This window comes from Kickxella alabastrina, assembly GCF_025024165.1.
Source record: "Kickxella alabastrina strain RSA 675 chromosome Unknown BX661scaffold_11, whole genome shotgun sequence".
NCBI classification, from domain to species: Eukaryota; Fungi; Kickxellomycota; class Kickxellomycetes; order Kickxellales; family Kickxellaceae; genus Kickxella; species Kickxella alabastrina.
The window spans coordinates 233,777-258,525 of record NW_026251482.1 but is presented as its reverse complement, the minus strand read 5'-3'; the positions used below and the strand labels follow the sequence as shown (position 1 = coordinate 258,525).

Genomic DNA, 24,749 nt, shown 5'->3' with positions numbered 1-24,749 from the left:
ATTGGCTGCGTTCTGGGTTGCTGCGCTGCCTGGGTTGCTGGCGCCGCCTGGGTTGCTGCGCTGCCTGCCGCCGCGCGGCGGAGAGAGCACAGTGGGATTGTATTGGATGGAATTCTAGATTGCTGCGCTGCCGCCGCCAACACGCCCTTTCACAGCGAGTTCTTCGACACGTACCCTCGGATCTGCTGCCACGCGTCCGCCACAACCTCGTCGACCGCCGCGCCGTCGCCGTGCACGACCACCGCCGCCTCGCGCGTGACGCTCGGCGCCTCGAGCGTCTCGAGCTGCGAGTCCAGCAGCGCCGGGTCCATGAAGTGCCCGGCCCTCAGCGCCAGCCGCCGCGAGAGCTCGCGCTTCGACACGTCCACGAACACAAACACCGTATCGTGCGTCCACCCCAAGCCCGGGTCGCCGCGCGACAGCAGCTCGCGGTAGCTGCGCTTGAGCGCCGAGCACGCGCACACCACATACAGCAGTCGCCTTTCATCCCTCGCCTCCCCACCGGCGCTTCTATTGCTGCTGGCTGGCTGCTGCCACGATGGATGGTCTGCCGCGCACTCGCATGTACGCTCTCCCCATGCCGTTACCATCTGATGATGCCAGTACGCTTTTTGATTTCTTTTCGATCTCTTCGCGCACGAGCTTGAGCCATGGCCACCGGTTGCTGTCCGTCAGCGCCGTGCCGCTCTTCATCAGCGCGATGTTTGCTGGCGGGTGCAGCGAGTCAGCGTCGATGAACGGCGCATTGCCCAGCTGCTGCGCCAGTCGCGCCCCCACCGTGCTCTTGCCGCTGCCACTGACCCCCATGACGATCACTGCACGCACCGGAAACTCGCTATATGTCTCTTGCACACGCATTATTGCCAAATAAGATGATGGTGATATTGAACACGATTGGGAGAATGCCTATGGCCTATGAATAGAAGAAAGAAAGAAAGAAAGAAGAAAAAAGTCAACACTATCGCTTGCCTCGACTCTTTCGCTGGCGACTATCAGTTATTTATTTTTTGTTTCTGTCGGTGCTGATCAAACTTTGCAGGATGAATGCGTCTCTCCGCGCATAAATCCAGATAGTACTAATGGATTTTATGCGCATGAGAACTCATTCACCCAATGTGTTTTTTTTACTTGTTTCTATTTGCCAACTGAACTAGTCAATCCACTCTGCAAAGAAACAACAGATCTGTACCCAGTCAATCAAATCTTACAATAATTTGTTTTACCATTCACAGATCGCATGTGACTTGGCCTAAACTTGCATCGCCCGCCGTGCACCGATATTGCCAAAACAGGAAATTCCAGTCTTACCTTTTTTATAATTGAATGCGTCCCTAAAAAAAATATATATATATATAATTACATTTAAGCTTATAGAGTCTCCTGCTTTCCTATTCCCTCTTTCACAAAAACCTCACTTCCTTTTCCGAATCTCTCGTATCAAAGCATATCAAAAAATGGTCCGGACCATGGCCCCTGAGCTCAAGAACTACATGGACAAGAAGCTCCATCTGCAGCTCAACGGCAACAGAACTGTCATCGGCGTGCTCCGCGGCTACGACGCATTCATGAACGTACATCTGGCCGACGCCTTTGAGGTTCTCTCGAAGAAGACCACTCGCCACTGGGCGTTGCCGTCATCCGGGGAAACAGCATCGTGTCCATGGAAGCCCTAGAGCCCATTGAGGACTAGAAATATTATTTAATATTATTTGCCTCTGCTTGGTTTAATTTAACATGTTCAACATTACAACTTCACATGTATAAAAAATATATGTTTCTTTATCTATATTCAGAGAACATTGTTGAAGAACTTGGCAATTAGCTTGATTGCGTCGTTGGCACGCCTGGCCTGCTCGGGCTTGGACCAGTCGCCGCGCGCTCCGCAGAACCCATGGAACATATCGTCAAACCGCTCCATGTAGCACTTGTCAAAGAACGCCTTGTCCTTCAGGCTTTCAAAGTCCTTGGAGTAATCCGGCTCGTCCTTGCTTGGCAGTGCCAGCAACGGCGCCTGCACCTTGCCCAAATCACCCTCCGAAATCATCGACGGATGCACAATCGCCACGCCACCAAACCCCCTATCCACATCCGACGCCGCAGACACAGCAATGTGTGCGCCCCAGCAGAACCCAATGACGCCCACCGACGTCACACCCTCGGCCTTCAAGAAATCATACACAGCCTTGTGCGCTGCCTTGTTGGCCGCCCAGCTGCCCTCGTTGGCTGCAAACTTGGCAAACACCCCGGGTTTGCCCAGATCCGCCTCTGTGAGCGGCTTGCCGCGCAAAAAGTCTGGCAGAACTACGTAAAATCCTTGGCTGCCCAGGATGTCGCACAGCTGGATAACGTTTGCGTGGTATCCAAAAAGGTCGTACGTGACGATAATCGCGCGCTTGGACTCTTTGTTACCCGCAAAGTAGCACTCCATATCTCCGATTGCGCCCTTTACACCCTTAGCCGTGTACTCGGCTTTGACCGCTGGTGTGTTGCAGCAGGTATGAGTAAAAGACATGTTTATTTTTTTAATACATATAAGCCAATGGAGTAAAAAAAAGAAAAAAAAGAAAAAAAGGCAATGTGGTCTCGAATAAATCAATTTTAAAAATCCCACTCCCCCCTCATCCAAAAAAAAAACACAACCTTGATTAAATCCGAGTGTATCGTGATTACGATCAAAACAAATCAATTTAAATGTGTATATATGTTAGAAAAGATATAAAATCAAAAAGGACATTTATATGAAAATCAAAATGATAAATGACTAATATAATGTAAAATATAATAAAATGATAAGAATGACTAAGCATCTGTGTTTGACTTGCTGCTCCAGTTCCTGCCTTGATCAACAATTCTCGACAACACTCAGCGACATCCTCCAAAATGGCCAACAGCTCCTTGGCAATAGTTGGTGCCATGTCAGCACGCACTTCAAACGGATCAATCATTGGAGTGTTCATAACCTCTTGCTGTTGAACCGGAAATGCGAAATTGGATAACGGAGAAAGTGAACCAGGTGTGACTTTTGAGGCGGATGATTCACATTTGCCATGGTCAAAGGTTGTTTCATATTTGTGCCCCTGCCATCCTCGTTGCATCCTGCATTGTCGATTAGAGCATCGCGCATTATACTCAACAATTCTGCAAGGACATTGATATGATCCACCCTACTATCAAACTGGTTGAGGATAGATTTAAACATGGAACTGTTGTCCAAATTGTCGCGCTTGTAGCTGGCAATATCCTCCAATGTTGTGCCGCCAACCCAATACTTGATTTTAGCATCTCGGCCATTTGCGCCTTTAAAGCCATATGTCCCAATCCAAATTAAGACATAAATCAGCGTCTCCCAGTCGTCGAGCTCGGTGCGTGGGAGTTGGCTTCTCTCTAAGGCGTGAATGCACATAAACGGGAGAGTACCTGTGCGCTCATCATGTGGAGTATGAGGGCCCTTTAAAGAATTGACCGCATGATCAAAGTCAACCAGCATACCCTTGACGGTTCCATCATTCATGCGCCGGAACAGGATGTTCCCTGGCATAACATCGCGGTGCAGGATGTGACAATGCTCGACAATAGCGCGGTGAGCACGCATGGCGTCGGCAACGACAATGATGAGTTCTGGCACAGACTTGAGCATATTAAGCGGCTTTCCAATTGGCGACATGGCAACACGCCTGTGTACACGGAGTTGTGGCTTGTGCTCCTGCTCTTTTTTGTTGCCAACTGCTAAATTGGAAAAAAGATCGCCAAGAATACTGAGGGTCGTGTCCTCAGTAAATGTGTTGTCGCTGTCCTGCTGAAGGCGCACTAGACCGCCACATTTGAGTTCTGGGTATGTGCCTGCAAGCTCCTGATAATGTTTCAGCGTCTGGGTGATGTCGTGCAGATGAGCAACCTCATTGCGCGGATCCACACCTCCAACCCCCACAGACTCTAGCCATGCATCCTTAATTAGGGTGTCGCAATCCTCCATCTTGATGCAACTCCTTTCAGTCGGCTTGACCTCTGTTGCTATAAAGCACCGTGTGTGCCGCCCAAACATCCGATCAGCAGTCAAAAGGATGGTGCTGCTGTAAAACACCTCCCCAGTAGACCCCAGTGAAACAGTATCGATGCTGCTGCTGCTGTTATCTGTGTCGCCTATAGAACCGCCAGACACTGTTATCTCCCAGCAGCCAAGGTTATTTAAATACCTCACTGAAGAATCATATCCGAGCTGATCCTCGCTGCAGAAAGACCAGTTGACAGTCAGCCCAACGAATGCACCACGGCCTGCCTCTGTATGCACATCCATTTCTGGAGAGGTCGCTACAAAATTTGGACCAAAAAAATGGGTCTGCACAAAGCTGCCACAAATTGTCAGCCCCCAAGCAAAACGACGATTGTGCTGGGTGCGAAAAAGGTTGCGGGTGTAGCGGAATAATTGCTGTACAGCATCAACCTTGTCGCCTTTCGTGCTTCCCTGCTTCACTTCGATAACTAAGAATAGTTTTGAGTACCATATTACTATGGCCTCATCGAGAGTGGCAACCTTTTCCTTCTGCCAACTGAAGGTGCGGCCAACAGATGCACTGCCTATGCTCTTCGTCTCCAAGCCAATGTCGATCCTTTCGTCCGACTGTGAATCCTCGCACATTTTGTCTGTCGAGTGACAAGGCAAAATCTTTCTGAGTGGTACTGGCCGTGCCTTCTCCCCAAGAGAACAGGTATCCAGTGCGTGGCTGACCAACCCGACAAACACAAAAAAGGCAATAACTGGTGGATAGAATTGTCTTTCGGTGGACAACCTATCTGCCGAGTTGTGTGTGCTGGTCCACAATGAGAACTTGTTGCTGGCCAAGCGCAGTTCAGATGCAAGGTTTTTGATAGCTGTTTTCTTTGAGCGTGTCGAGCGGCTGGAATGGATTGAGTCGGCCATGATAATCTGTTCAAGCATAGCTGCATCGTCGGCTAGTATGTGGTTGGAGCTGGACGCAAACATCTCGACGCCCTTGTGGATAACCTTTGAAACATTGGCCGCGCGCTCCCTGCGATCCGCAGCCTTGGGCTCAGCCAGCTCAAGCACGCCTGCTTGTGGTTTGCTAATGTAGTGTTCCCACTCGCGTGCGGCCTCGTCCTTTACCGAATCGCTATGCTCTTTGGGCGTTTGTATCCATGTGGAAATCGTGCATGCAGAAGCAACACTGGGCTGTATCAGAGTATTTGTGCGTGCTCTGCCAGTGGGGTGGGCTGCTCCCTCTGCTGAGTCTACATAACGCTCAACATTTTTATGTAATAATTTATAATTTTATTTGAGTGTAAATATATTGAGTAATTAAATATTATAAAATGAACTTTCAAAATTATTATTATAGTATTGGTAAACTACTTACATGGCGATGCAGGTTTTACACTTTTCTTCTTTAGGCGATCTCGCATCTCTTTGTGGCACCAGTGCAAGTTGGTGGTGACGATTTGGGCGTCCTCAGGAGGCCCAGTGGCCTTTCTCTTTCGTCTGGATTCAGGCATAACCAAAGGGGTGAAAAATGAAGCAGAAAACCAAATAAAAATATGGCAGTATAAAATATGAATAAACGGCTGAAGAAAATTGAGCAAATTGAAAACTTGTAAGCTGTGAACAGCTTCTCTTCGTAGCAAAATATGCTAATGTATAGTGTTAGACATTGTTTACATTGTACTTGTCATAAATAATAGACAAATTTACCAAGTTTCCGGATAAAAACAATGTGAATTATCGATATTCAAATTCAAACTTTTGTCTGTCATTGGTAATGTCAGGAGAGCGTGGTTGCCAGACAAATATAAAGAAAGCTGGGTGCACAATGTGATAGAGTATGCAAGCTTTATCCGCACTACTTGGTAAGTAATTTTGCATTGACCGGATTGGCAACATTATTTGAAACCCATTTCAAATCAAGGCATAACAATTTCATGTATGTGCAGTTGGCTATAACTAGTTACAAATAATTAACAAACCCGTTTCAACACCATTATCAAGTAACCCTGTATATAAGATGTAATATTGTCTGTAAAGATAATGCCACAACATATGCATACACAAACTAAATCTACCTGCACCGTATGTTAAAAGCAATATAATGTCCGTATATTTGCGTATAATGTAGTCGAAAATAATATTATTAAAATTCCTGATTATGTAGTGCCTGGGTGTTGATGTACTGAATAAGTTGAACTGTTGAATAGTGTAAAAATAAAAAGGGTTTGAGGGGGAATGTCTGGTGTGGAATTAAAAATTAACGCCGCGTCTGTGTGGCGCTGTAAAGGCCTTTGTTGACATTTGATGTGAGCAATACATATTAAAAATAAACACTGCGGCAACACTAACACTATTAGTAATGTTGTCACATCAAGACGGCAAGAGAAATCAAAAATGTGACTTGGGCACCACAGATTATGTATCTAGTTATTCAAAACTGAAAACATGACGGATAACCACAAATTTCAACATTCATACAGCTGTAGCTATTATTTTCTCAAATATATAGCTTATTGCACTCACTATTAAATATGCTATGCTTCATATGTACACGTTTCAATTTAGCATTAATATTTGAATGCAAACAATTTATAATTAATATGTAAAAAATATATTCCAAAATTAGCTTCCCTAAAAATAAACAAATGAACTAGTTCGTTGTGTTTGTCTCGTTGCTTTCAGTTTCTGTCTTGTTCAACAATTCTTGGCAATACTCAGCAATATTCTCCAACATGGCCAACAACTCTTTGGCAATAGTTGGTGCCATGTCAGCGCGCGCTTTAAACGGATCAATCATTGGACTGTTCATAGCTTCTTGCCATTCAACCAACAATGCAAATATGGACAATGGAGAAAGTGAACCAGGCGTGGCTTTTGAGGCAGATGATTCGTAGTTGCCATGGTTAAAAAGGTGTTTCATATTTGCGCCCCTACCGTCTTCACTGCATCCTGCATTGTCGATTAGAATATTGCGCATCATACTCAACAACCCTGCAAGAACATTGGTATGCTCCACCCTACTATCAAACTCGTTGAGGATAGATTTAAAACTGGAACTGTTGTCCAAATCGCCGCGCTTGTAGCTGGCAATGTCCTTCAATATTGTGCCGTCAACCCAATACTTGATTCTAGCACCTGCAGTCCTTCTGTGTTCACTTGCATCACTGTCATGTTTGGGTGTGCCATTGAGTCCAAATGTTCCAAGCCACACCAGGACATAAATCAGCGCCTCCCAGTCGTCGAGCTCGGTGCGCTTGTTGCTGTTGCCCTCGAGGTTGTTCACGCTCATGAAATTCAGTGTGCCGATATGCTCGTTTTTCGGCATCGCATCCAGATTCTCGCAGTTGATCGCATGGTCAAAATCAATCAACATGCCCTTGACAGTGCCATCCATCATACGCCGGAAAAGAAAGTTGCCTGCTGAGATATCACGGTGCAATATATTGCAGTGCTCGGCAATGGCGCGGTGGGCGCGCATAGCATCGGCAACAGCAATGATCAGCTCGGGAACGGACTGGAGCCTATCAAGTGGCATGCCAATCGGCGACGTGGCAATGCGCTTGTGTGCACAAAATGGCAGCTTCCGAATCTTCTCGCCGACTGTGACATTGTCAAATAGGTCCCCAAGAATGCTGCGCGTCGTGTCCTCAGTACATGTATTGCTGCTGCAACTCTGGAATTTAATGCGACCGCCAGCTTCGAGGACTGGGTATGTGCCCGCAAGCTCTGGATAGCGCTCGAGTGTCCGGGTGATCTTGCGCAGATGGGCAACCTCGTCGCGCACGTCATTGATACCACTTCCATCAGCCACCTCGGTCCAAGCGTCCTTGATAAAAACGGTGCAGTCCTTGCTTCTGATGCGATTGTCTCTGGTTGGCTTCTTATCCGTTGCTAAAAAGCACCGCGTGAGCCGCCCAAACAAATGACTAGCCTCAGTTAATATGTGGCTACTGTAGAATGTGCGTTCAGTAGATCCAATAGATCCATAAAAACTGGCATTGCCACTGCTGCTGTCCGTGCTGTCAGCACTGTCCATGGTGGCTGTGCCAGGAACCGTAATCTCCCAACAGTCGAGGTCATGCAAGTGCTTAATGCTTGGGTCGAAACCCAGCCGGTGGTCCTCGCTAAAGGACAAATTAACAAACAGCTTGATGACCTCGCCGCGGCCCGCCTCGGTGCAAATGTCCATGGCTTCAGAGACCAGAACAAAGTTGCATCCAAACAAGTATGCCCGGACAGAGCTGCCGCAAATAGTCAGGCCCCACACAAAGCGCCGGTTGGGTTGCGCGCGATAAATGCGGCGACAGTGCTTAGACAGCTGCAACGCGGCATCGTCCACGTCACCCGACGACAAGCCTTGCCCGACCTCGATGGCGGCAAACAGACCGGCGTACCACTCGTCGTTGTTGTCGATTGCGTCTATATTGCCGTCCAACGTTGCCTCGGAGCTGTCGGTCGTAGCGACAGTGGCCAGCGTAGAGTCGATTCCCAAGCCAATCCGACCAGTGGTCTGGTGGGTGCACTCTTCCCAGTATCTGTAGTGCTGACTGGCGCAGTGGACGGAATGAGCACCCGGCGTGGCTCGGGGCGTCCTTGCTCTCCTTTGGCATGCTGATGCAGCCCCTGAATAATACGAGATACAAACGAGGTAAATGACTCGGCACCCTTGCTTACGTCGCCACTGCTGCTGCTGCTTCCGTTGTGGTCGCTAGGTGTGTGTGCGCCTGTCCACCTGGAAAGCGCATCGTAGTCCTGCCTGAGCCTGCTCGCCAAATAATCAATGGCGGCGTAGTTCGAGCGAGCTAGCCTAACGGGCCAGACCGAGTCGGCGTTGATGAGCTCTTCCATAATAGCCAAGTCGCCACCCAGCGTGTGCTTGGAGCCAGATGAAAGCTGCTCCATGGCCCGGTAAACAATATCAGCAACCGTGGCCGCCCTCTGCTTGTATTCTGCAGCCACTGGTGCTGCCAGTTCGACGACGCTGGGATGTGGTCCGCTGAGGTGTCGCTTTAACTCGCGCATAGCCGGCTCCATACGCTCAAACATCTTTTGTCTTTCCGACGAGCTGGGCTTGGTATCAACGTGGCCGTTGCTGGGACAAGGGCCGGGTGCTGTGTCGGCCTGCTCGTCACCAGCTGGACTGCCTTCTTTTGTGTTGCTGCCTACAAAACAATTTCGGAATAATAAAATGCTGTTAGTATGTTGTGAGCGCACCAAAGCACCTTACGCTGGCCGCAAGGATATGTGTCGGCATACGCAACTGTCTGCAAATAAAACAAACAAACAAACACTTACTATCAGACGGCGTAATAGGCACAGGCTGGGCTTTGTTCTGGCGCGGGGCTGCTTTCTTCTTGTACACGCGTTTTCTGTTGTTTTGCAGCTGCGCGGCGTTGGCAGCAGTATCCGCGTTTTTCCTTGCTCTCTTGCCTGACGGTGCCTGCTTGGAGGCCGCGGCTGCCTTTCTCTTTGTGTTTGTTGGCTGAGAAGCGTTCATCTGTCGCTTCTGCCGCTTTGCGGTAACCGGCTGCGCACAGTCGTTTTGACGGACTCTCTTTGTCGGCATGTTTAGAATATAAGTGTGAATTAAACAAGGTGATGCTGGTTTGCAAAGCGTGTAACTATTGAAAATATATCAAAATAATTTGAACGGAGAAGAAAAAGGAAAAAAAGAGAAGCAGTTATGTGCGTGATGATTTGCAATAACAAAATACACACACAATCAATGGTAAATATTTTAATCTTTGCGTTCCGCAACACTAATTTAGGACAGCCGCCTCAACTACCGCGCAAGACACAATCCCTTACATTCGGAAACCACCACCACTGTCCCCTCGATAGTTATAAACACAGCTCCGCCGCCCATTGCAAGGGAATTATTGTGGATTACTCGTTTAATGTTTTATTGGGGTTTTATAATAAGAATCGCACCAAGGTACTGTGTCAAAAATGGTAAATATTTTGGTTTTTGTTTACATTTGGCAAACGAATATTCAGCGCTTGTCTTTTATTTACACCTATTATTCTTTTTGGATTTTGCAAGCAGTTGTATTGCAAGCAGCTTATTATATCTTCTGCGGCTGCTCCTTCTGCCTGTCGTACGAGTCAAAAACGCAGCGAGTTGCCGTGTAGATATATGGTCGCCAAAAACCTTCTGTGGTCGACTCTTCCTTTTCTATTCTTGTTTTATTTTTTTGCATTTCTGTCGCTGTTCTTGGCGTTAGAGGCGCACAAGTATTCCTTCAAATGGCCTTTTCTCTTCGCTTCTTGCTGTAATCTCATTTACCCCTATTTTAGTGCTTGGGCTTTGTCCTTCACTCTGTCGCTCTTTCCTCTTTCTTTCAGTCATTCAACTTTTGCCCATTTGGCACTTTTATTTTCACTTTAGCACTTTTTGAATTTGTGCATTCGAATTCCGGTTTCTTTTGTTTGTCTGTTTGCTGCTCCACTGCTGCCCTCGCCAAAGCGCTTGTGTGGAGATGCGCTTTCTCTGTCACGCTTGTGCGCACACTGCTGGTCTACCTTTGTCTCACTCTATCACCGCTCCCTCACACCCGCTTGCTCTGCCGCACTGATAGTCGTTTTGTCTCACTCCACATTGATGCCATTCTTGCGATCTTGCCTCTCATGGTCCCTCTGTCACTGTCTCTTTAGCCACGCACCAGTATCAGCAGCAGCAACATCACTACCAGCAGCAGCACACAACTGGCCGATCTTGAGTCTCTGTCCTGGGTCTCGTTTTGGCTTCTCTCTCATTTTGTTTTTGCTGTGCCAACATAACTGGAACCAGCGGCTCTCGATCAACCTCTGCCTTGTCATCTTGTCCACTCGCGTCTAGGCCTATCTCTTTCGCTCAGTGCTCACACTGAGCGTGCTTGTCTCACATCTGCTCTGCCTCTTTTTACGGGCAGATCCTGATTGCTCTCTGCCACTGTTCTCATCGCCTGCTCCATTTGCACCCCGACCGTGCAAGTGGCAGACAATGTGGAGAACGCTTGTTGTTGTTTCTTGTCTGTTGTTTGCGCCTGCATGCCCATTCCGCACTTTGTGGCCTGTGCGCTTGGTTTTTGTCACTTTGTCGTCCTTTGGCCTCGTTGCTCATTGCTAGTGTGTCACTTTCGGTTTTCGTGATGTTGCTTGCCTATTGTAGTGTGCCCTTTGTCCCCTCCTCTATCTACTCCCACGTTGAGTCCATCTTGTGCTTTTTGGCACTGCGCCCTGATTTGACTTTACTCTGCTTATGTCTGCTACTGTAGCCTGCTTTACCACCTGTGAAGCTGTGGCCCACGGCTGCCGCCTTTGTCAGCAATTGGGAGCGTCACGCTCTGCACATTTGTTCCTACCTGTCATGTCTCTCGCGTCTTTCTTTGTTTTTCTCACGCTTTTCTTTGTCTTTCTCGGCTTTGCTCTGTTTTTCTTGTTTGCCCGGCTGCCTCTTTTTGCACCTATATTTGTGCCTGGCTGACCCTTGCCCCTGTGAGTGTTTATCGCTGTGCTGCTTTGTTGGCACTTATAGAAGAGACACTTGGAGATTGATGACGGAGTCTGAGACCGAGTGGATATATTGTGGCTGACCGTCTATAAGCCACGGATAGCACCATTGCATGGTGTGCATGCCCTTTTTTCTTATACACAGACAGACACGCGCACGCATTTGTGTCATTTCGCTCTTGCCTTCATCGACATTGGATCCTGATCGACTCGCGACCTGTGAGCTGCCCTAATCTTGCTCAGACATCTCGTACTCTAGCACCACACGTTGCCATTGCTGCTCTTTCGTTTATTCGGCGACTGTTGTGCACTTCTGCCTTGGTTTGCAGTTGAAGACTGCTCACTCAGCAACATGTGTGTGCTTGCTTGTCTTGCCTTGCCTTGCCTACCTGCACGTTTCACTGACTATTGATACTCTTTCCACTTGCTCCCACAGTTATCAACAACCATTCATTTAGTGATAAATTCCTTGCGCTTTGTCTCAGCTGCATGTGCAACTGCTGTGCTGCTAAACTGTTGATGTCATAAAAGCTGGTAATGCGTCCTCACTCCACATTGTGCTGTATCAGATTCATATTTCTTAGTCATGATTAAACTATGCTTATCAACCCGAAAGCGTTAGCTATTTTCTTTATCGATTCACATTGTTTTTTGATTTATCGTATTTGCTATATAAATAAATGCATTTTAGTAATTGCCGTGATAAATGAGTTCAATAAATCTGTAATAAAACCTAAAAACTGAGGAAACCTCCTGTTGAGCCTTCCCTGCTTCCATTTTATATGCAGCTATAAAATCCTGGCTGCTGTTCCATTAATGCCTGATCGGCATTGACCTGCAAGCTCTCGGCCCAGCCGAGCTTATGTGATGAGAATCACTACATGCATATTAAATCCACAAATTTCCCGCACCATTGCAAAATTTCCATATCTAATATTGTCATTAAGTTACGATATATTTTACTATTAATGAATTGGTAATTGATAAAAAGAATAGTTGATATTTAGATGGAAATGAAAATGATAAATGACTAATAAAATATAAAATATAATAAAATAATATGAATGCCTAAGCATCTGTGCTTGACTCGCTGCTCTCAGTTCCTGCCTTGATCAACAATTCTTGGCAATACCCAGAAATATTTTTCAAAATGGCCAACAGCTCTTTGGCAATAGTTGATGCCATGTCAGCACGCACTTCAAACGGATCAATCATTGGAGTGTTCATAGTGTCTCGCCATTCAACCGGCAATGCGGATTTGGATAATGGAGGAAATGAACCAGGCATGACTTTCGAGGCGGATGATTCACATTTGCCATGGTCAAAAGGTTGTTTCATATTTGCGCCCCTGCCATTCTCGCTGCACCCTGCATTGTCGATTAGAGCATCGCGCATCATACTCAGCAACCCTGCAAGAATATTGATATGATCCACACTACTATCAAACTGGTTGAGGATAGATTTAAAACTGGAACTGCTGTCCAAATCGCCGCGCTTATTTTTGGCAATGTCTTTTAATGTTGTGCCGCCAACCCAATACTTGATTTTAGCATCTCGGCCATTTGCGCCTTTAAAGCCATATGTCCCAATCCAAATTAAGACATAAATCAGCGTCTCCCAGTCGTCGAGCTCGGTGCGTGGGAGTTGGCTTCTCTCTAAGGCGTGAATGCACATAAACGGGAGAGTACCTGTGCGCTCATCATGTGGAGTATGAGGGCCCTTTAAAGAATTGACCGCATGATCAAAGTCAACCAGCATACCCTTGACGGTTCCATCATTCATGCGCCGGAACAGGATGTTCCCTGGCATAACATCGCGGTGCAGGATGTGACAATGCTCGACAATAGCGCGGTGAGCACGCATGGCGTCGGCAACGACAATGATGAGTTCTGGCACAGACTTGAGCATATTAAGCGGCTTTCCAATTGGCGACATGGCAACACGCCTGTGTACACGGAGTTGTGGCTTGTGCTCCTGCTCTTTTTTGTTGCCAACTGCTAAATTGGAAAAAAGATCGCCAAGAATACTGAGGGTCGTGTCCTCAGTAAATGTGTTGTCGCTGTCCTGCTGAAGGCGCACTAGACCGCCACATTTGAGTTCTGGGTATGTGCCTGCAAGCTCCTGATAATGTTTCAGCGTCTGGGTGATGTCGTGCAGATGAGCAACCTCATTGCGCGGATCCACACCTCCAACCCCCACAGACTCTAGCCATGCATCCTTAATTAGGGTGTCGCAATCCTCCATCTTGATGCAACTCCTTTCAGTCGGCTTGACCTCTGTTGCTATAAAGCACCGTGTGTGCCGCCCAAACATCCGATCAGCAGTCAAAAGGATGGTGCTGCTGTAAAACACCTCCCCAGTAGACCCCAGTGAAACAGTATCGATGCTGCTGCTGCTGTTATCTGTGTCGCCTATAGAACCGCCAGACACTGTTATCTCCCAGCAGCCAAGGTTATTTAAATACCTCACTGAAGAATCATATCCGAGCTGATCCTCGCTGCAGAAAGACCAGTTGACAGTCAGCCCAACGAATGCACCACGGCCTGCCTCTGTATGCACATCCATTTCTGGAGAGGTCGCTACAAAATTTGGACCAAAAAATGGGTCTGCACAAAGCTGCCACAAATTGTCAGCCCCCAAGCAAAACGACGATTGTGCTGGGTGCGAAAAAGGTTGCGGGTGTAGCGGAATAATTGCTGTACAGCATCAACCTTGTCGCCTTTCGTGCTTCCCTGCTTCACTTCGATAACTAAGAATAGTTTTGAGTACCATATTACTATGGCCTCATCGAGAGTGGCAACCTTTTCCTTCTGCCAACTGAAGGTGCGGCCAACAGATGCACTGCCTATGCTCTTCGTCTCCAAGCCAATGTCGATCCTTTCGTCCGACTGTGAATCCTCGCACATTTTGTCTGTCGAGTGACAAGGCAAAATCTTTCTGAGTGGTACTGGCCGTGCCTTCTCCCCAAGAGAACAGGTATCCAGTGCGTGGCTGACCAACCCGACAAACACAAAAAAGGCAATAACTGGTGGATAGAATTGTCTTTCGGTGGACAACCTATCTGCCGAGTTGTGTGTGCTGGTCCACAATGAGAACTTGTTGCTGGCCAAGCGCAGTTCAGATGCAAGGTTTTTGATAGCTGTTTTCTTTGAGCGTGTCGAGCGGCTGGAATGGATTGAGTCGGCCATGATAATCTGTTCAAGCATAGCTGCATCGTCGGCTAGTATGTGGTTGGAGCTGGACGCAAACATCTCGACGCCCTTGTGGATAACCTTTGAAACATTGGCCGCGCGCTCCCTGCGATCCGCAGCCTTGGGCTCAGCCAGCTCAAGCACGCCTGCTTGTGGTTTGCTAATGTAGTGTTCCCACTCGCGTGCGGCCTCGTCCTTTACCGAATCGCTATGCTCTTTGGGCGTTTGTATCCATGTGGAAATCGTGCATGCAGAAGCAACACTGGGCTGTATCAGAGTATTTGTGCGTGCTCTGCCAGTGGGGTGGGCTGCTCCCTCTGCTGAGTCTACATAACGCTCAACATTTTTATGTAATAATTTATAATTTTATTTGAGTGTAAATATATTGAGTAATTAAATATTATAAAATGAACTTTCAAAATTATTATTATAGTATTGGTAAACTACTTACATGGCGATGCAGGTTTTACACTTTTCTTCTTTAGGCGATCTCGCATCTCTTTGTGGCACCAGTGCAAGTTGGTGGTGACGATTTGGGCGTCCTCAGGAGGCCCAGTGGCCTTTCTCTTTCGTCTGGATTCAGGCATAACCAAAGGGGTGAAAAATGAAGCAGAAAACCAAATAAAAATATGGCAGTATAAAATATGAATAAACGGCTGAAGAAAATTGAGCAAATTGAAAACTTGTAAGCTGTGAACAGCTTCTCTTCGTAGCAAAATATGCTAATGTATAGTGTTAGACATTGTTTACATTGTACTTGTCATAAATAATAGACAAATTTACCAAGTTTCCGGATAAAAACAATGTGAATTATCGATATTCAAATTCAAACTTTTGTCTGTCATTGGTAATGTCAGGAGAGCGTGGTTGCCAGACAAATATAAAGAAAGCTGGGTGCACAATGTGATAGAGTATGCAAGCTTTATCCGCACTACTTGGTAAGTAATTTTGCATTGACCGGATTGGCAACATTATTTGAAACCCATTTCAAATCAAGGCATAACAATTTCATGTATGTGCAGTTGGCTATAACTAGTTACAAATAATTAACAAACCCGTTTCAACACCATTATCAAGTAACCCTGTATATAAGATGTAATATTGTCTGTAAAGATAATGCCACAACATATGCATACACAAACTAAATCTACCTGCACGTATGTTAAAAGCAATATAATGTCCGTATATTTGCGTATAATGTAGTCGAAAATAATATTATTAAAATTCCTGATTATGTAGTGCCTGGGTGTTGATGTACTGAATAAGTTGAACTGTTGAATAGTGTAAAAATAAAAAGGGTTTGAGGGGGAATGTCTGGTGTGGAATTAAAAATTAACGCCGCGTCTGTGTGGCGCTGTAAAGGCCTTTGTTGACATTTGATGTGAGCAATACATATTAAAAATAAACACTGCGGCAACACTAACACTATTAGTAATGTTGTCACATCAAGACGGCAAGAGAAATCAAAAATGTGACTTGGGCACCACAGATTATGTATCTAGTTATTCAAAACTGAAAACATGACGGATAACCACAAATTTCAACATTCATACAGCTGTAGCTATTATTTTCTCAAATATATAGCTTATTGCACTCACTATTAAATATGCTATGCTTCATATGTACACGTTTCAATTTAGCATTAATATTTGAATGCAAACAATTTATAATTAATATGTAAAAAATATATTCCAAAATTAGCTTCCCTAAAAATAAACAAATGAACTAGTTCATTGTGTTTGTCTCGTTGCTTTCAGTTTCTGTCTTGTTCAACAATTCTTGGCAATACTCAGCAATATTCTCCAACATGGCCAACAATCTTTGGCAATAGTTGTGCCATGTCAGCGCGCGCTTTAAACGGATCAATCATTGGACTGTTCATAGCATCTCGCCGTTGAACTGCCAATGCGAATTTGGATAATGGAGAAAGTGAACCAGGCGTAGCTTTCAAGCGGATAATTCACAGTTGCCATGCTCAAAAGGGTGTTTCATATTTGCGCCCCTACCGTCTTCACTGCATCCTGCATTGTCGATTAGAATATTGCGCATCATACTCAACAACCCTGCAAGACATTGGTATGCTCCACCCTACTATCAAACTGGTTGAGAATAGATTTAAACATGGAACTGCAGTCCAAATTGTCGCGCTTGTAGCTGGCAATGTCCTTTAATGTTGTGCCGTTAACCCAATATTTGATTCTAGCACCTGCAGTCCTTCTGTGCCACCTGCATCACTGTCATGTTTGGGTGTGCCATTGAGTCCAAATGTTCCAAGCCACACCAGGACATAAATCAGCGCCTCCCAGTCGTCGAGCTCGGTGCGCTTGTTGCTGTTGCCCTCGAGGTTGTTCACGCTCATGAAATTCAGTGTGCCGATATGCTCGTTTTTCGGCATCGCATCCAGATTCTCGCAGTTGATCGCATGGTCAAAATCAATCAACATGCCCTTGACAGTGCCATCCATCATACGCCGGAAAAGAAAGTTGCCTGCTGAGATATCACGGTGCAATATATTGCAGTGCTCGGCAATGGCGCGGTGGGCGCGCATAGCATCGGCAACAGCATGATCAGCTCGGGAACGGACTGGAGCCTATCAAGTGGCATGCCAATCGGCGACGTGGCAATGCGCTTGTGTGCACAAAATGGCAGCTTCCGAATCTTCTCGCCGACTGTGACATTGTCAAATAGGTCCCCAAGAATGCTGCGCGTCGTGTCCTCAGTACATGTATTGCTGCTGCAACTCTGGAATTTAATGCGACCGCCAGCTTCGAGGACTGGGTATGTGCCCGCAAGCTCTGGATAGCGCTCGAGTGTCCGGGTGATCTTGCGCAGATGGGCAACCTCGTCGCGCACGTCATTGATACCACTTCCATCAGCCACCTCGGTCCAAGCGTCCTTGATAAAAACGGTGCAGTCCTTGCTTCTGATGCGATTGTCTCTGGTTGGCTTCTTATCCGTTGCTAAAAGCACCGCGTGAGCCGCCCAAACAAATGACTAGCCTCAGTTAATATGTGGCTACTGTAGAATGTGCGTTCAGTAGATCCAATAGATCCATAAAAACTGGCATTGCCACTGCTGCTGTCCGTGCTGTCAGCACTGTCCATGGTGGCTGTGCCAGGAACCGTAATCTCCCAACAGTCGAGGTCATGCAAGTGCTTAATGCTTGGGTCGAAACCCAGCCGGTGGTCCTCGCTAAAGGACAAATTAACAAACAGCTTGATGACCTCGCCGCGGCCCGCCTCGGTGCAAATGTCCATGGCTTCAGAGACCAGAACAAAGTTGCATCCAAACAAGTATGCCCGGACAGAGCTGCCGCAAATAGTCAGGCCCCACACAAAGCGCCGGTTGGGCTGCGCGCGATAAATGCGGCGACAGTGCTTAGACAGCTGCAACGCGGCATCGTCCACGTCACCGACGACAAGCCTTGCCCGACCTCGATGGCGGCAAACAGACCGGCGTACCACTCGTCGTTGTTGTCGATTGCGTCTATATTGCCGTCCAACGTTACCTCGGAGCTGTCGGTCGTAGCGACAGTGGCCAGCGTAGAGTCGATTCCCAAGCCAATCCGACCAGTGGTCTGGTGGGTGCACTCTTCCACAGTATCTGTAGTGCTGACTGGCGCAGTGGACGGAATGAGCACCCGGCGTGGCTCGGGGCGTCCTTGCTCTCCTTTGGCATGCTGATGCAGCCCCTGAATAATACGAGATACAAACGAGATAAATGACTCGGCACCCTTGCTTACGTCGCCACTGCTGCTGCTGCTTCCGTTGTGGTCGCTAGGTGTGTGTGCGCCTGTCCACCTGGAAAGCGCATCGTAGTCCTGCCTGAGCCTGCTCGCCAAATAATCAATGGCGGCGTAGTTCGAGCGAGCTAGCCTAACGGGCCAGACCGAGTCGGCGTTGATGAGCTCTTCCATAATAGCCAAGTCGCCACCCGGCGTGTGCTTGGAGCCAGATGAAAGCTGCTCCATGGCCCGGTAAACAATATCAGCAACCGTGGCCGCCCTCTGCTTGTATTCTGCAGCCACTGGTGCTGCCAGTTCGACGACGCTGGGATGTGGTCCGCTGAGGTGTCGCTTTAACTCGCGCATAGCCGGCTCCATACGCTCAAACATCTTTTGTCTTTCCGACGAGCTGGGCTTGGTATCAACGTGGCCGTTGCTGGGACAAGGGCCGGGTGCTGTGTCGGCCTGCTCGTCACCAGCTGGACTGCCTTCTTTTGTGTTGCTGCCTACAAAACAATTTCGGAATAATAAAATGCTGTTAGTATGTTGTGAGCGCACCAAAGCACCTTACGCTGGCCGCAAGGATATGTGTCGGCATACGCAACTGTCTGCAAATAAAACAAACAAACAAACACTTACTATCAGACGGCGTAATAGGCACAGGCTGGGCTTTGTTCTGGCGCGGGGCTGCTTTCTTCTTGTACACGCGTTTTCTGTTGTTTTGCAGCTGCGCGGCGTTGGCAGCAGTATCCGCGTTTTTCCTTGCTCTCTTGCCTGACGGTGCCTGCTTGGAGGCCGCGGCTGCCTTTCTCTTTGTGTTTGTTGGCTGAGAAGCGTTCATCTGTCGCTTCTGCCGCTTTGCGGTAACCGGCTGCGCACAGTCGTTTTGACGGACTCTCTTTGTCGGCATGTTTAGAATATAAGTGTGAATTAAACAAGGTGATGCTGGTTTGCAAAGCGTGTAACTATTGAAAATATATCAAAATAATTTGAACGGAGAAGAAAAAGGAAAAAAAGAGAAGCAGTTATGTGCGTGATGATTTGCAATAACAAAATACACACACAATCAATGGTAAATATTTTAATCTTTGCGTTCCGCAACACTAATTTAGGACAGCCGCCTCAACTACCGCGCAAGACACAATCCCTTACATTCGGAAACCACCACCACTGTCCCCTCGATAGTTATAAACACAGCTCCGCCGCCCATTGCAAGGGAATTATTGTGGATTACTCGTTTAATGTTTTATTGGGTTTTATAATAAGAATCGCACCAAGGTACTGTGTCAAAAATGGTAAATATTTTGGTTTTTGTTTACATTTGGCAAACGAATATTCAGCGCTTGTCTTTTATTTACACCTATTATTCTTTTTGGATTTTGCAAGCAGTTGTATTGCAAGCAGCTTATTATATCTGCTGTGGCTGGTCCTTCTGCCTGCCGTACGAGTCAAAAACGCAGCGAGTTGCCGTGTAGATATATGGTCGCCAAAAGCCTTCTGTGGCCTTCCTCTTATTGTATTGGTTTGAGTGCTTTGCCGATGTGCGCGGTAGTTGAGGCGGCTGTCCTAAATTAGTGTTGCGGAACGCAAAGATTAAAATATTTACCATTGATTGTGTGTGTATTTTGTTATTGCAAATCATCACGCACATAACTGCTTCTCTTTTTTTCCTTTTTCTTCTCCGTTCAAATTATTTTGATATATTTTCAATAGTTACACGCTTTGCAAACCAGCATCACCTTGTTTAATTCACACTTATATTCTAAACATGCCGACAAAGAGAGTCCGTCAAAACGACTGTGCGCAGCCGGTTACCGCAAAGCGGCAGAAGCGACAGATGAACGCTTCTCAGCCAACAAACACAAAGAGAAAGGCAGCCGCGGCCTCCAAGCAGGCACCGTCAGGCAAGAGAGCAAGGAAAAACGCGGATACTGCTGCCAACGCCGCGCAGCTGCAAAACAACAGAAAACGCGTGTACAAGAAGAAAGCAGCCCCGCGCCAGAACAAAGCCCAGCCTGTGCCTATTACGCCGTCTGATAGTAAGTGTTTGTTTGTTTGTTTTATTTGCAGACAGTTGCGTATGCCGACACATATCCTTGCGGCCAGCGTAAGGTGCTTTGGTGCGCTCACAACATACTAACAGCATTTTATTATTCCGAAATTGTTTTGTAGGCAGCAACACAAAAGAAGGCAGTCCAGCTGGTGACGAGCAGGCCGACACAGCACCCGGCCCTTGTCCCAGCAACGGCCACGTTGATACCAAGCCCAGCTCGTCGGAAAGACAAAAGATGTTTGAGCGTATGGAGCCGGCTATGCGCGAGTTAAAGCGACACCTCAGCGGACCACATCCCAGCGTCGTCGAACTGGCAGCACCAGTGGCTGCAGAATACAAGCAGAGGGCGGCCACGGTTGCTGATATTGTTTACCGGGCCATGGAGCAGCTTTCATCTGGCTCCAAGCACACGCTGGGTGGCGACTTGGCTATTATGGAAGAGCTCATCAACGCCGACTCGGTCTGGCCCGTTAGGCTAGCTCGCTCGAACTACGCCGCCATTGATTATTTGGCGAGCAGGCTCAGGCAGGACTACGATGCGCTTTCCAGGTGGACAGGCGCACACACACCTAGCGACCACAACGGAAGCAGCAGCAGCAGTGGCGACGTAAGCAAGGGTGCCGAGTCATTTACCTCGTTTGTATCTCGTATTATTCAGGGGCTGCATCAGCATGCCAAAGGAGAGCAAGGACGCCCCGAGCCACGCCGGGTGCTCATTCCGTCCACTGCGCCAGTCAGCACTACAGATACTGGGGAAGAGTGCACCCACCAGACCACTGGTCGGATTGGCTTGGGAATCGACTCTACGCTGGCCACTGTCGCTACGACCGACAGCTCCGAGGCAACGTTGGACGGCAATATAGACGCAATCGACAACAACGACGAGTGGTACGCCGGTCTGTTTGCCGCCATCGAGGTCGGGCAAGGCTTGTCGTCGGGTGACGTGGACGATGCCGCGTTGCAGCTGTCTAAGCACTGTCGCCGCATTTATCGCGCGCAACCCAACCGGCGCTTTGTGTGGGGCCTGACTATTTGCGGCAGCTCTGTCCGGGCATACTTGTTTGGATGCAACTTTGTTCTGGTCTCTGAAGCCATGGACATTTGCACCGAGGCGGGCCGCGGCGAGGTCATCAAGCTGTTTGTTAATTTGTCCTTTAGCGAGGACCACCGGCTGGGTTTCGACCCAAGCATTAAGCACTTGCATGACCTCGACTGTTGGGAGATTACGGTTCCTGGCACAGCCACCATGGACAGTGCTGACAGCACGGACAGCAGCAGTGGCAATGCCAGTTTTTATGGATCTATTGGATCTACTGAACGCACATTCTACAGTAGCCACATATTAACTGAGGCTAGTCATTTGTTTGGGCGGCTCACGCGGTGCTTTTTAGCAACGGATAAGAAGCCAACCAGAGACAATCGCATCAGAAGCAAGGACTGCACCGTTTTTATCAAGGACGCTTGGACCGAGGTGGCTGATGGAAGTGGTATCAATGACGTGCGCGACGAGGTTGCCCATCTGCGCAAGATCACCCGGACACTCGAGCGCTATCCAGAGCTTGCGGGCACATACCCAGTCCTCGAAGCTGGCGGTCGCATTAAATTCCAGAGTTGCAGCAGCAATACATGTACTGAGGACACGACGCGCAGCATTCTTGGGGACCTATTTGACAATGTCACAGTCGGCGAGAAGATTCGGAAGCTGCCATTTTGTGCACACAAGCGCATTGCCACGTCGCCGATTGGCATGCCACTTGATAGGCTCCAGTCCGTTCCCGAGCTGATCATTGCTGTTGCCGATGCTATGCGCGCCCACCGCGCCATTGCCGAGCACTGCAATATATTGCACCGTGATATCTCAGCAGGCAACTTTCTTTTCCGGCGTATGATGGATGGCACTGTCAAGGGCATGTTGATTGATTTTGACCATGCGATCAACTGCGAGAATCTGGATGCGATGCCGAAAAACGAGCATATCGGCACACTGAATTTCATGAGCGTGAACAACCTCGAGGGCAACAGCAACAAGCGCACCGAGCTCGACGACTGGGAGGCGCTGATTTATGTCCTGGTGTGGCTTGGAACATTTGGACTCAATGGCACACCCAAACATGACAGCGATGCAGGTGGGCACAGAAGGATTGCAAGTGTTAAAATCAAATATTGGGTTAACGGCACAATATTGAAGGACATTGCCAGCTACAAGCGCGACAATTTGGACTGCAGTTCCATGTTTAAATCTATTCTCAACCAGTTTGATAGTAGGGTGGATCATACCAATGTTCTTGCAGGGTTGTTGAGTATGATGCGCAATATTCTAATCGACAATGCAGGATGCAGTGAAGACGGTAGGGGCGCAAATATGAAACACCTTTTTGACCATGGCAACTGTAAATCATCTGTCTCAAAAGCCACGCCTGGCTTACTTTCTCCATTATCCAAATTCGCATTGTGGGTTGAATGGCGAGATGCTATGAACAGTCCAATGATTGATCCGTTTAAAGCGCGCGCTGACATGGCACCAACTATTGCCAAAGAGCTGCTGGCCATTTTGGAGAATATTGCTGAGTATTGCCAAGAATTGTTGAACAAGACAGAAACTGAAAGCAACGAGACAAACACAACAAACTAGTTCATTTGTTTATTTTTAGGGAAGCTAATTTTGGAATATATTTTTTACATATTAATTATAAATTGTTTGCATTCAAATATTAATGCTAAATTGAAACGTGTACATATGAAGCATAGCATATTTAATAGTGAGTGCAATAAGCTATATATTTGAGAAAATAATAGCTACAGCTGTATGAATGTTGAAATTTGTGGTTATCCGTCATGTTTTCAGTTTTGAATAACTAGATACATAATCTGTGGTGCCCAAGTCACATTTTTGATTTCTCTTGCCGTCTTGATGTGACAACATTACTAATAGTGTTAGTGTTGCCGCAGTGTTTATTTTTAATATGTATTGCTCACATCAAATGTCAACAAAGGCCTTTACAGCGCCACACAGACGCGGCGTTAATTTTTAATTCCACACCAGACATTCCCCCTCAAACCCTTTTTATTTTTACACTATTCAACAGTTCAACTTATTCAGTACATCAACACCCAGGCACTACATAATCAGGAATTTTAATAATATTATTTTCGACTACATTATACGCAAATATACGGACATTATATTGCTTTTAACATACGGTGCAGGTAGATTTAGTTTGTCGTGCTCTATAAAAATGTGGGTCTAAATCGATATATTCAAGTCTTAAAAATTACTTACTTAACTGAAAAAGGGGGCAGCGCTGTGTGGGCAGCGCTGTAAACATCATGGTATTCCTTGATGTCAGCCAGCAATAACAGAAATGTGTATAGTGGCCATGATGGCGATCTTGATTCTTGAAAAGGGAAGATAGTGGCTTGAAATGTGTGTTGGGCACCACATCACTCCCTACGAGACTGGTCGCTAATCTTGTCCCAGTACTCCTGAATCAGATCCAGTGAGTCAAAGTTGCTTGTCGGCTCCCAGGTGCTGTCGCCATCAAGCCAGTCAACTAAGTAGCGGATACCACCACGTGTGTTCTTGTGCCTGGTGATGGCTAACACCTCGGCGTGAGTCTCATCAAAGTCGGGTGCTGATGCAAGAGGAATAAGCTGTGACGTCGTATAATTGCGCGGCAGTGGTTCACGTGTCATATCCTCCAATTTGTAGGTGCCAGGTGCTATTATAGCGACAATGCAGTAAGGACCAGTATGCTTGGCCTCAAGTTTGTGCATGCGCTCGCCGCGGATAAGGACTGCTGCTCCAACCTCAAACTCCATTATCTTGTGCCTGTTCTTGAATCGTGCAGTTTGCTTGTCATTGGTAACAGCTGTGCGCTGTGCCACTGTTGTAAAGAGAGTGCCTCGCATGCTGAGTGCACGTTCACGTAGCTGCTCGATCTGTTCAGTGGTTGCCTCCACATCCAGCAGCTCTTCATCAGTGTGGTCGGCAAGCATGTTTGGCTCACGCCCAAACATGGCAAAGAAAGGCGTAAAACCATGACGTGCAGAAATCTTGGTGTTCATTGCATATTGTGCGAAAGGAACACAGCGGTCCCATGTCGCCTTGCGTCCTGCCACTAGCTTGCTGATAACCTGGCTGGCCGTCTGCACTGTACGCTCAGCAGCACCATTGGCACGTGGATGGTATGCTGTAATCAGACGATGGTCGATGCCAAATGCTTGTGTAAGGTGCTTGGCAATTCGGTTAACAAACTCGCCACCATTGTCTGACTGAATGATCTTGGGGAAGCC

The 24,749-nt window shown here is 47.4% G+C and overlaps 12 protein-coding genes across 12 annotated transcripts; 4 read left to right on the top strand and 8 right to left on the bottom strand.

The window, feature by feature from the left end:
• Nucleotides 1-16: 16 nt before the first annotated feature.
• On the bottom strand, nucleotides 17-1,036 carry BX661DRAFT_182506 (P-loop containing nucleoside triphosphate hydrolase protein). Its single transcript, XM_051535984.1, has 3 exons — nucleotides 588-1,036; nucleotides 110-523; nucleotides 17-40 (listed from the first exon to the last, which is right to left on the bottom strand). Exons 1-2 carry the CDS (start codon nucleotides 856-858, stop codon nucleotides 150-152), a joined length of 645 nt encoding a protein of 214 aa, XP_051391653.1. The 5' UTR covers nucleotides 859-1,036; the 3' UTR covers nucleotides 17-40; nucleotides 110-149.
• Nucleotides 1,037-1,335: 299 nt separating this feature from the next.
• Nucleotides 1,336-1,757, top strand: BX661DRAFT_182505 (uncharacterized protein). The gene has a single exon (XM_051535983.1). It carries the CDS (start codon nucleotides 1,455-1,457, stop codon nucleotides 1,671-1,673), a length of 219 nt encoding a protein of 72 aa, XP_051391652.1. The 5' UTR covers nucleotides 1,336-1,454; the 3' UTR covers nucleotides 1,674-1,757.
• On the bottom strand, nucleotides 1,758-2,539 carry BX661DRAFT_182504 (Alpha/Beta hydrolase protein). Its single transcript, XM_051535982.1, has one exon. The coding sequence runs from the start codon at nucleotides 2,510-2,512 to the stop codon at nucleotides 1,790-1,792; it is 723 nt and encodes a 240-aa protein (XP_051391651.1). The 5' UTR covers nucleotides 2,513-2,539; the 3' UTR covers nucleotides 1,758-1,789.
• Nucleotides 2,540-4,416: 1,877 nt separating this feature from the next.
• On the bottom strand, nucleotides 4,417-5,525 carry BX661DRAFT_182501 (uncharacterized protein; the record flags this gene model as incomplete). Its single annotated transcript, XM_051535981.1, has 2 exons — nucleotides 5,373-5,525; nucleotides 4,417-5,247 (listed from the first exon to the last, which is right to left on the bottom strand). Coding segments are annotated over exons 1-2 (967 nt in total), but the record flags the coding sequence as incomplete, so codon positions are not given.
• Nucleotides 5,526-6,613: 1,088 nt separating this feature from the next.
• BX661DRAFT_182497 (uncharacterized protein) lies at nucleotides 6,614-7,350 on the bottom strand. The gene has a single exon (XM_051535980.1). The coding sequence runs from the start codon at nucleotides 7,320-7,322 to the stop codon at nucleotides 6,648-6,650; it is 675 nt and encodes a 224-aa protein (XP_051391649.1). The 5' UTR covers nucleotides 7,323-7,350; the 3' UTR covers nucleotides 6,614-6,647.
• A 951-nt stretch (nucleotides 7,351-8,301) lies between these two features.
• BX661DRAFT_17276 (uncharacterized protein) lies at nucleotides 8,302-9,622 on the bottom strand. The gene is made up of 2 exons (XM_051533797.1): nucleotides 9,293-9,622; nucleotides 8,302-9,159 (listed from the first exon to the last, which is right to left on the bottom strand). The coding sequence occupies exons 1-2, from the start codon at nucleotides 9,561-9,563 to the stop codon at nucleotides 8,417-8,419; spliced, it is 1,014 nt and encodes a 337-aa protein (XP_051391648.1). The 5' UTR covers nucleotides 9,564-9,622; the 3' UTR covers nucleotides 8,302-8,416.
• A 466-nt stretch (nucleotides 9,623-10,088) lies between these two features.
• Nucleotides 10,089-10,492, top strand: BX661DRAFT_17271 (uncharacterized protein). The gene has a single exon (XM_051533794.1). It carries the CDS (start codon nucleotides 10,134-10,136, stop codon nucleotides 10,383-10,385), a length of 252 nt encoding a protein of 83 aa, XP_051391647.1. The 5' UTR covers nucleotides 10,089-10,133; the 3' UTR covers nucleotides 10,386-10,492.
• Nucleotides 10,493-14,174: 3,682 nt separating this feature from the next.
• Nucleotides 14,175-15,283, bottom strand: BX661DRAFT_182475 (uncharacterized protein; the record flags this gene model as incomplete). Its single annotated transcript, XM_051535979.1, has 2 exons — nucleotides 15,131-15,283; nucleotides 14,175-15,005 (listed from the first exon to the last, which is right to left on the bottom strand). Coding segments are annotated over exons 1-2 (967 nt in total), but the record flags the coding sequence as incomplete, so codon positions are not given.
• A 2,850-nt stretch (nucleotides 15,284-18,133) lies between these two features.
• Nucleotides 18,134-18,412, bottom strand: BX661DRAFT_182461 (uncharacterized protein). Its single transcript, XM_051535978.1, has one exon. The coding sequence runs from the start codon at nucleotides 18,355-18,357 to the stop codon at nucleotides 18,184-18,186; it is 174 nt and encodes a 57-aa protein (XP_051391645.1). The 5' UTR covers nucleotides 18,358-18,412; the 3' UTR covers nucleotides 18,134-18,183.
• A 147-nt stretch (nucleotides 18,413-18,559) lies between these two features.
• BX661DRAFT_182459 (uncharacterized protein) lies at nucleotides 18,560-19,313 on the bottom strand (the record flags this gene model as incomplete). Its single annotated transcript, XM_051535977.1, has 2 exons — nucleotides 18,560-18,909; nucleotides 19,043-19,313. Coding segments are annotated over 2 exons (621 nt in total), but the record flags the coding sequence as incomplete, so codon positions are not given.
• Nucleotides 19,314-20,171: 858 nt separating this feature from the next.
• Nucleotides 20,172-21,235, top strand: BX661DRAFT_182458 (uncharacterized protein; the record flags this gene model as incomplete). Its single annotated transcript, XM_051535976.1, has 3 exons — nucleotides 20,172-20,442; nucleotides 20,576-20,925; nucleotides 21,006-21,235. The coding sequence occupies 3 exons, from the start codon at nucleotides 20,172-20,174 to the stop codon at nucleotides 21,027-21,029; spliced, it is 645 nt and encodes a 214-aa protein (XP_051391643.1). The 3' UTR covers nucleotides 21,030-21,235.
• A 1,150-nt stretch (nucleotides 21,236-22,385) lies between these two features.
• On the top strand, nucleotides 22,386-23,122 carry BX661DRAFT_182443 (uncharacterized protein). The gene has a single exon (XM_051535975.1). It carries the CDS (start codon nucleotides 22,414-22,416, stop codon nucleotides 23,086-23,088), a length of 675 nt encoding a protein of 224 aa, XP_051391642.1. The 5' UTR covers nucleotides 22,386-22,413; the 3' UTR covers nucleotides 23,089-23,122.
• Nucleotides 23,123-24,749: the final 1,627 nt, after the last annotated feature.

Coding starts and splice junctions, on each gene's coding strand:
- BX661DRAFT_182506 (XM_051535984.1), bottom strand. CDS start 858: ATGCGTGTGCAAGAGACATATAGCGAGTTTCCGGTGCGTGCAGTGATC. Junction 524..587: donor CGTACTGGCATCATCAGATG/GTAACGGCATGG, acceptor GGCAGCAGCCAG/CCAGCAGCAATAGAAGCGCC.
- BX661DRAFT_182505 (XM_051535983.1), top strand. CDS start 1,455: ATGGTCCGGACCATGGCCCCTGAGCTCAAGAACTACATGGACAAGAAG.
- BX661DRAFT_182504 (XM_051535982.1), bottom strand. CDS start 2,512: ATGTCTTTTACTCATACCTGCTGCAACACACCAGCGGTCAAAGCCGAG.
- BX661DRAFT_182497 (XM_051535980.1), bottom strand. CDS start 7,322: ATGCCGAAAAACGAGCATATCGGCACACTGAATTTCATGAGCGTGAAC.
- BX661DRAFT_17276 (XM_051533797.1), bottom strand. CDS start 9,563: ATGCCGACAAAGAGAGTCCGTCAAAACGACTGTGCGCAGCCGGTTACC. Junction 9,160..9,292: donor GCCTATTACGCCGTCTGATA/GTAAGTGTTTGT, acceptor ATTGTTTTGTAG/GCAGCAACACAAAAGAAGGC.
- BX661DRAFT_17271 (XM_051533794.1), top strand. CDS start 10,134: ATGGTCGCCAAAAACCTTCTGTGGTCGACTCTTCCTTTTCTATTCTTG.
- BX661DRAFT_182461 (XM_051535978.1), bottom strand. CDS start 18,357: ATGCCAAAGGAGAGCAAGGACGCCCCGAGCCACGCCGGGTGCTCATTC.
- BX661DRAFT_182443 (XM_051535975.1), top strand. CDS start 22,414: ATGCCGAAAAACGAGCATATCGGCACACTGAATTTCATGAGCGTGAAC.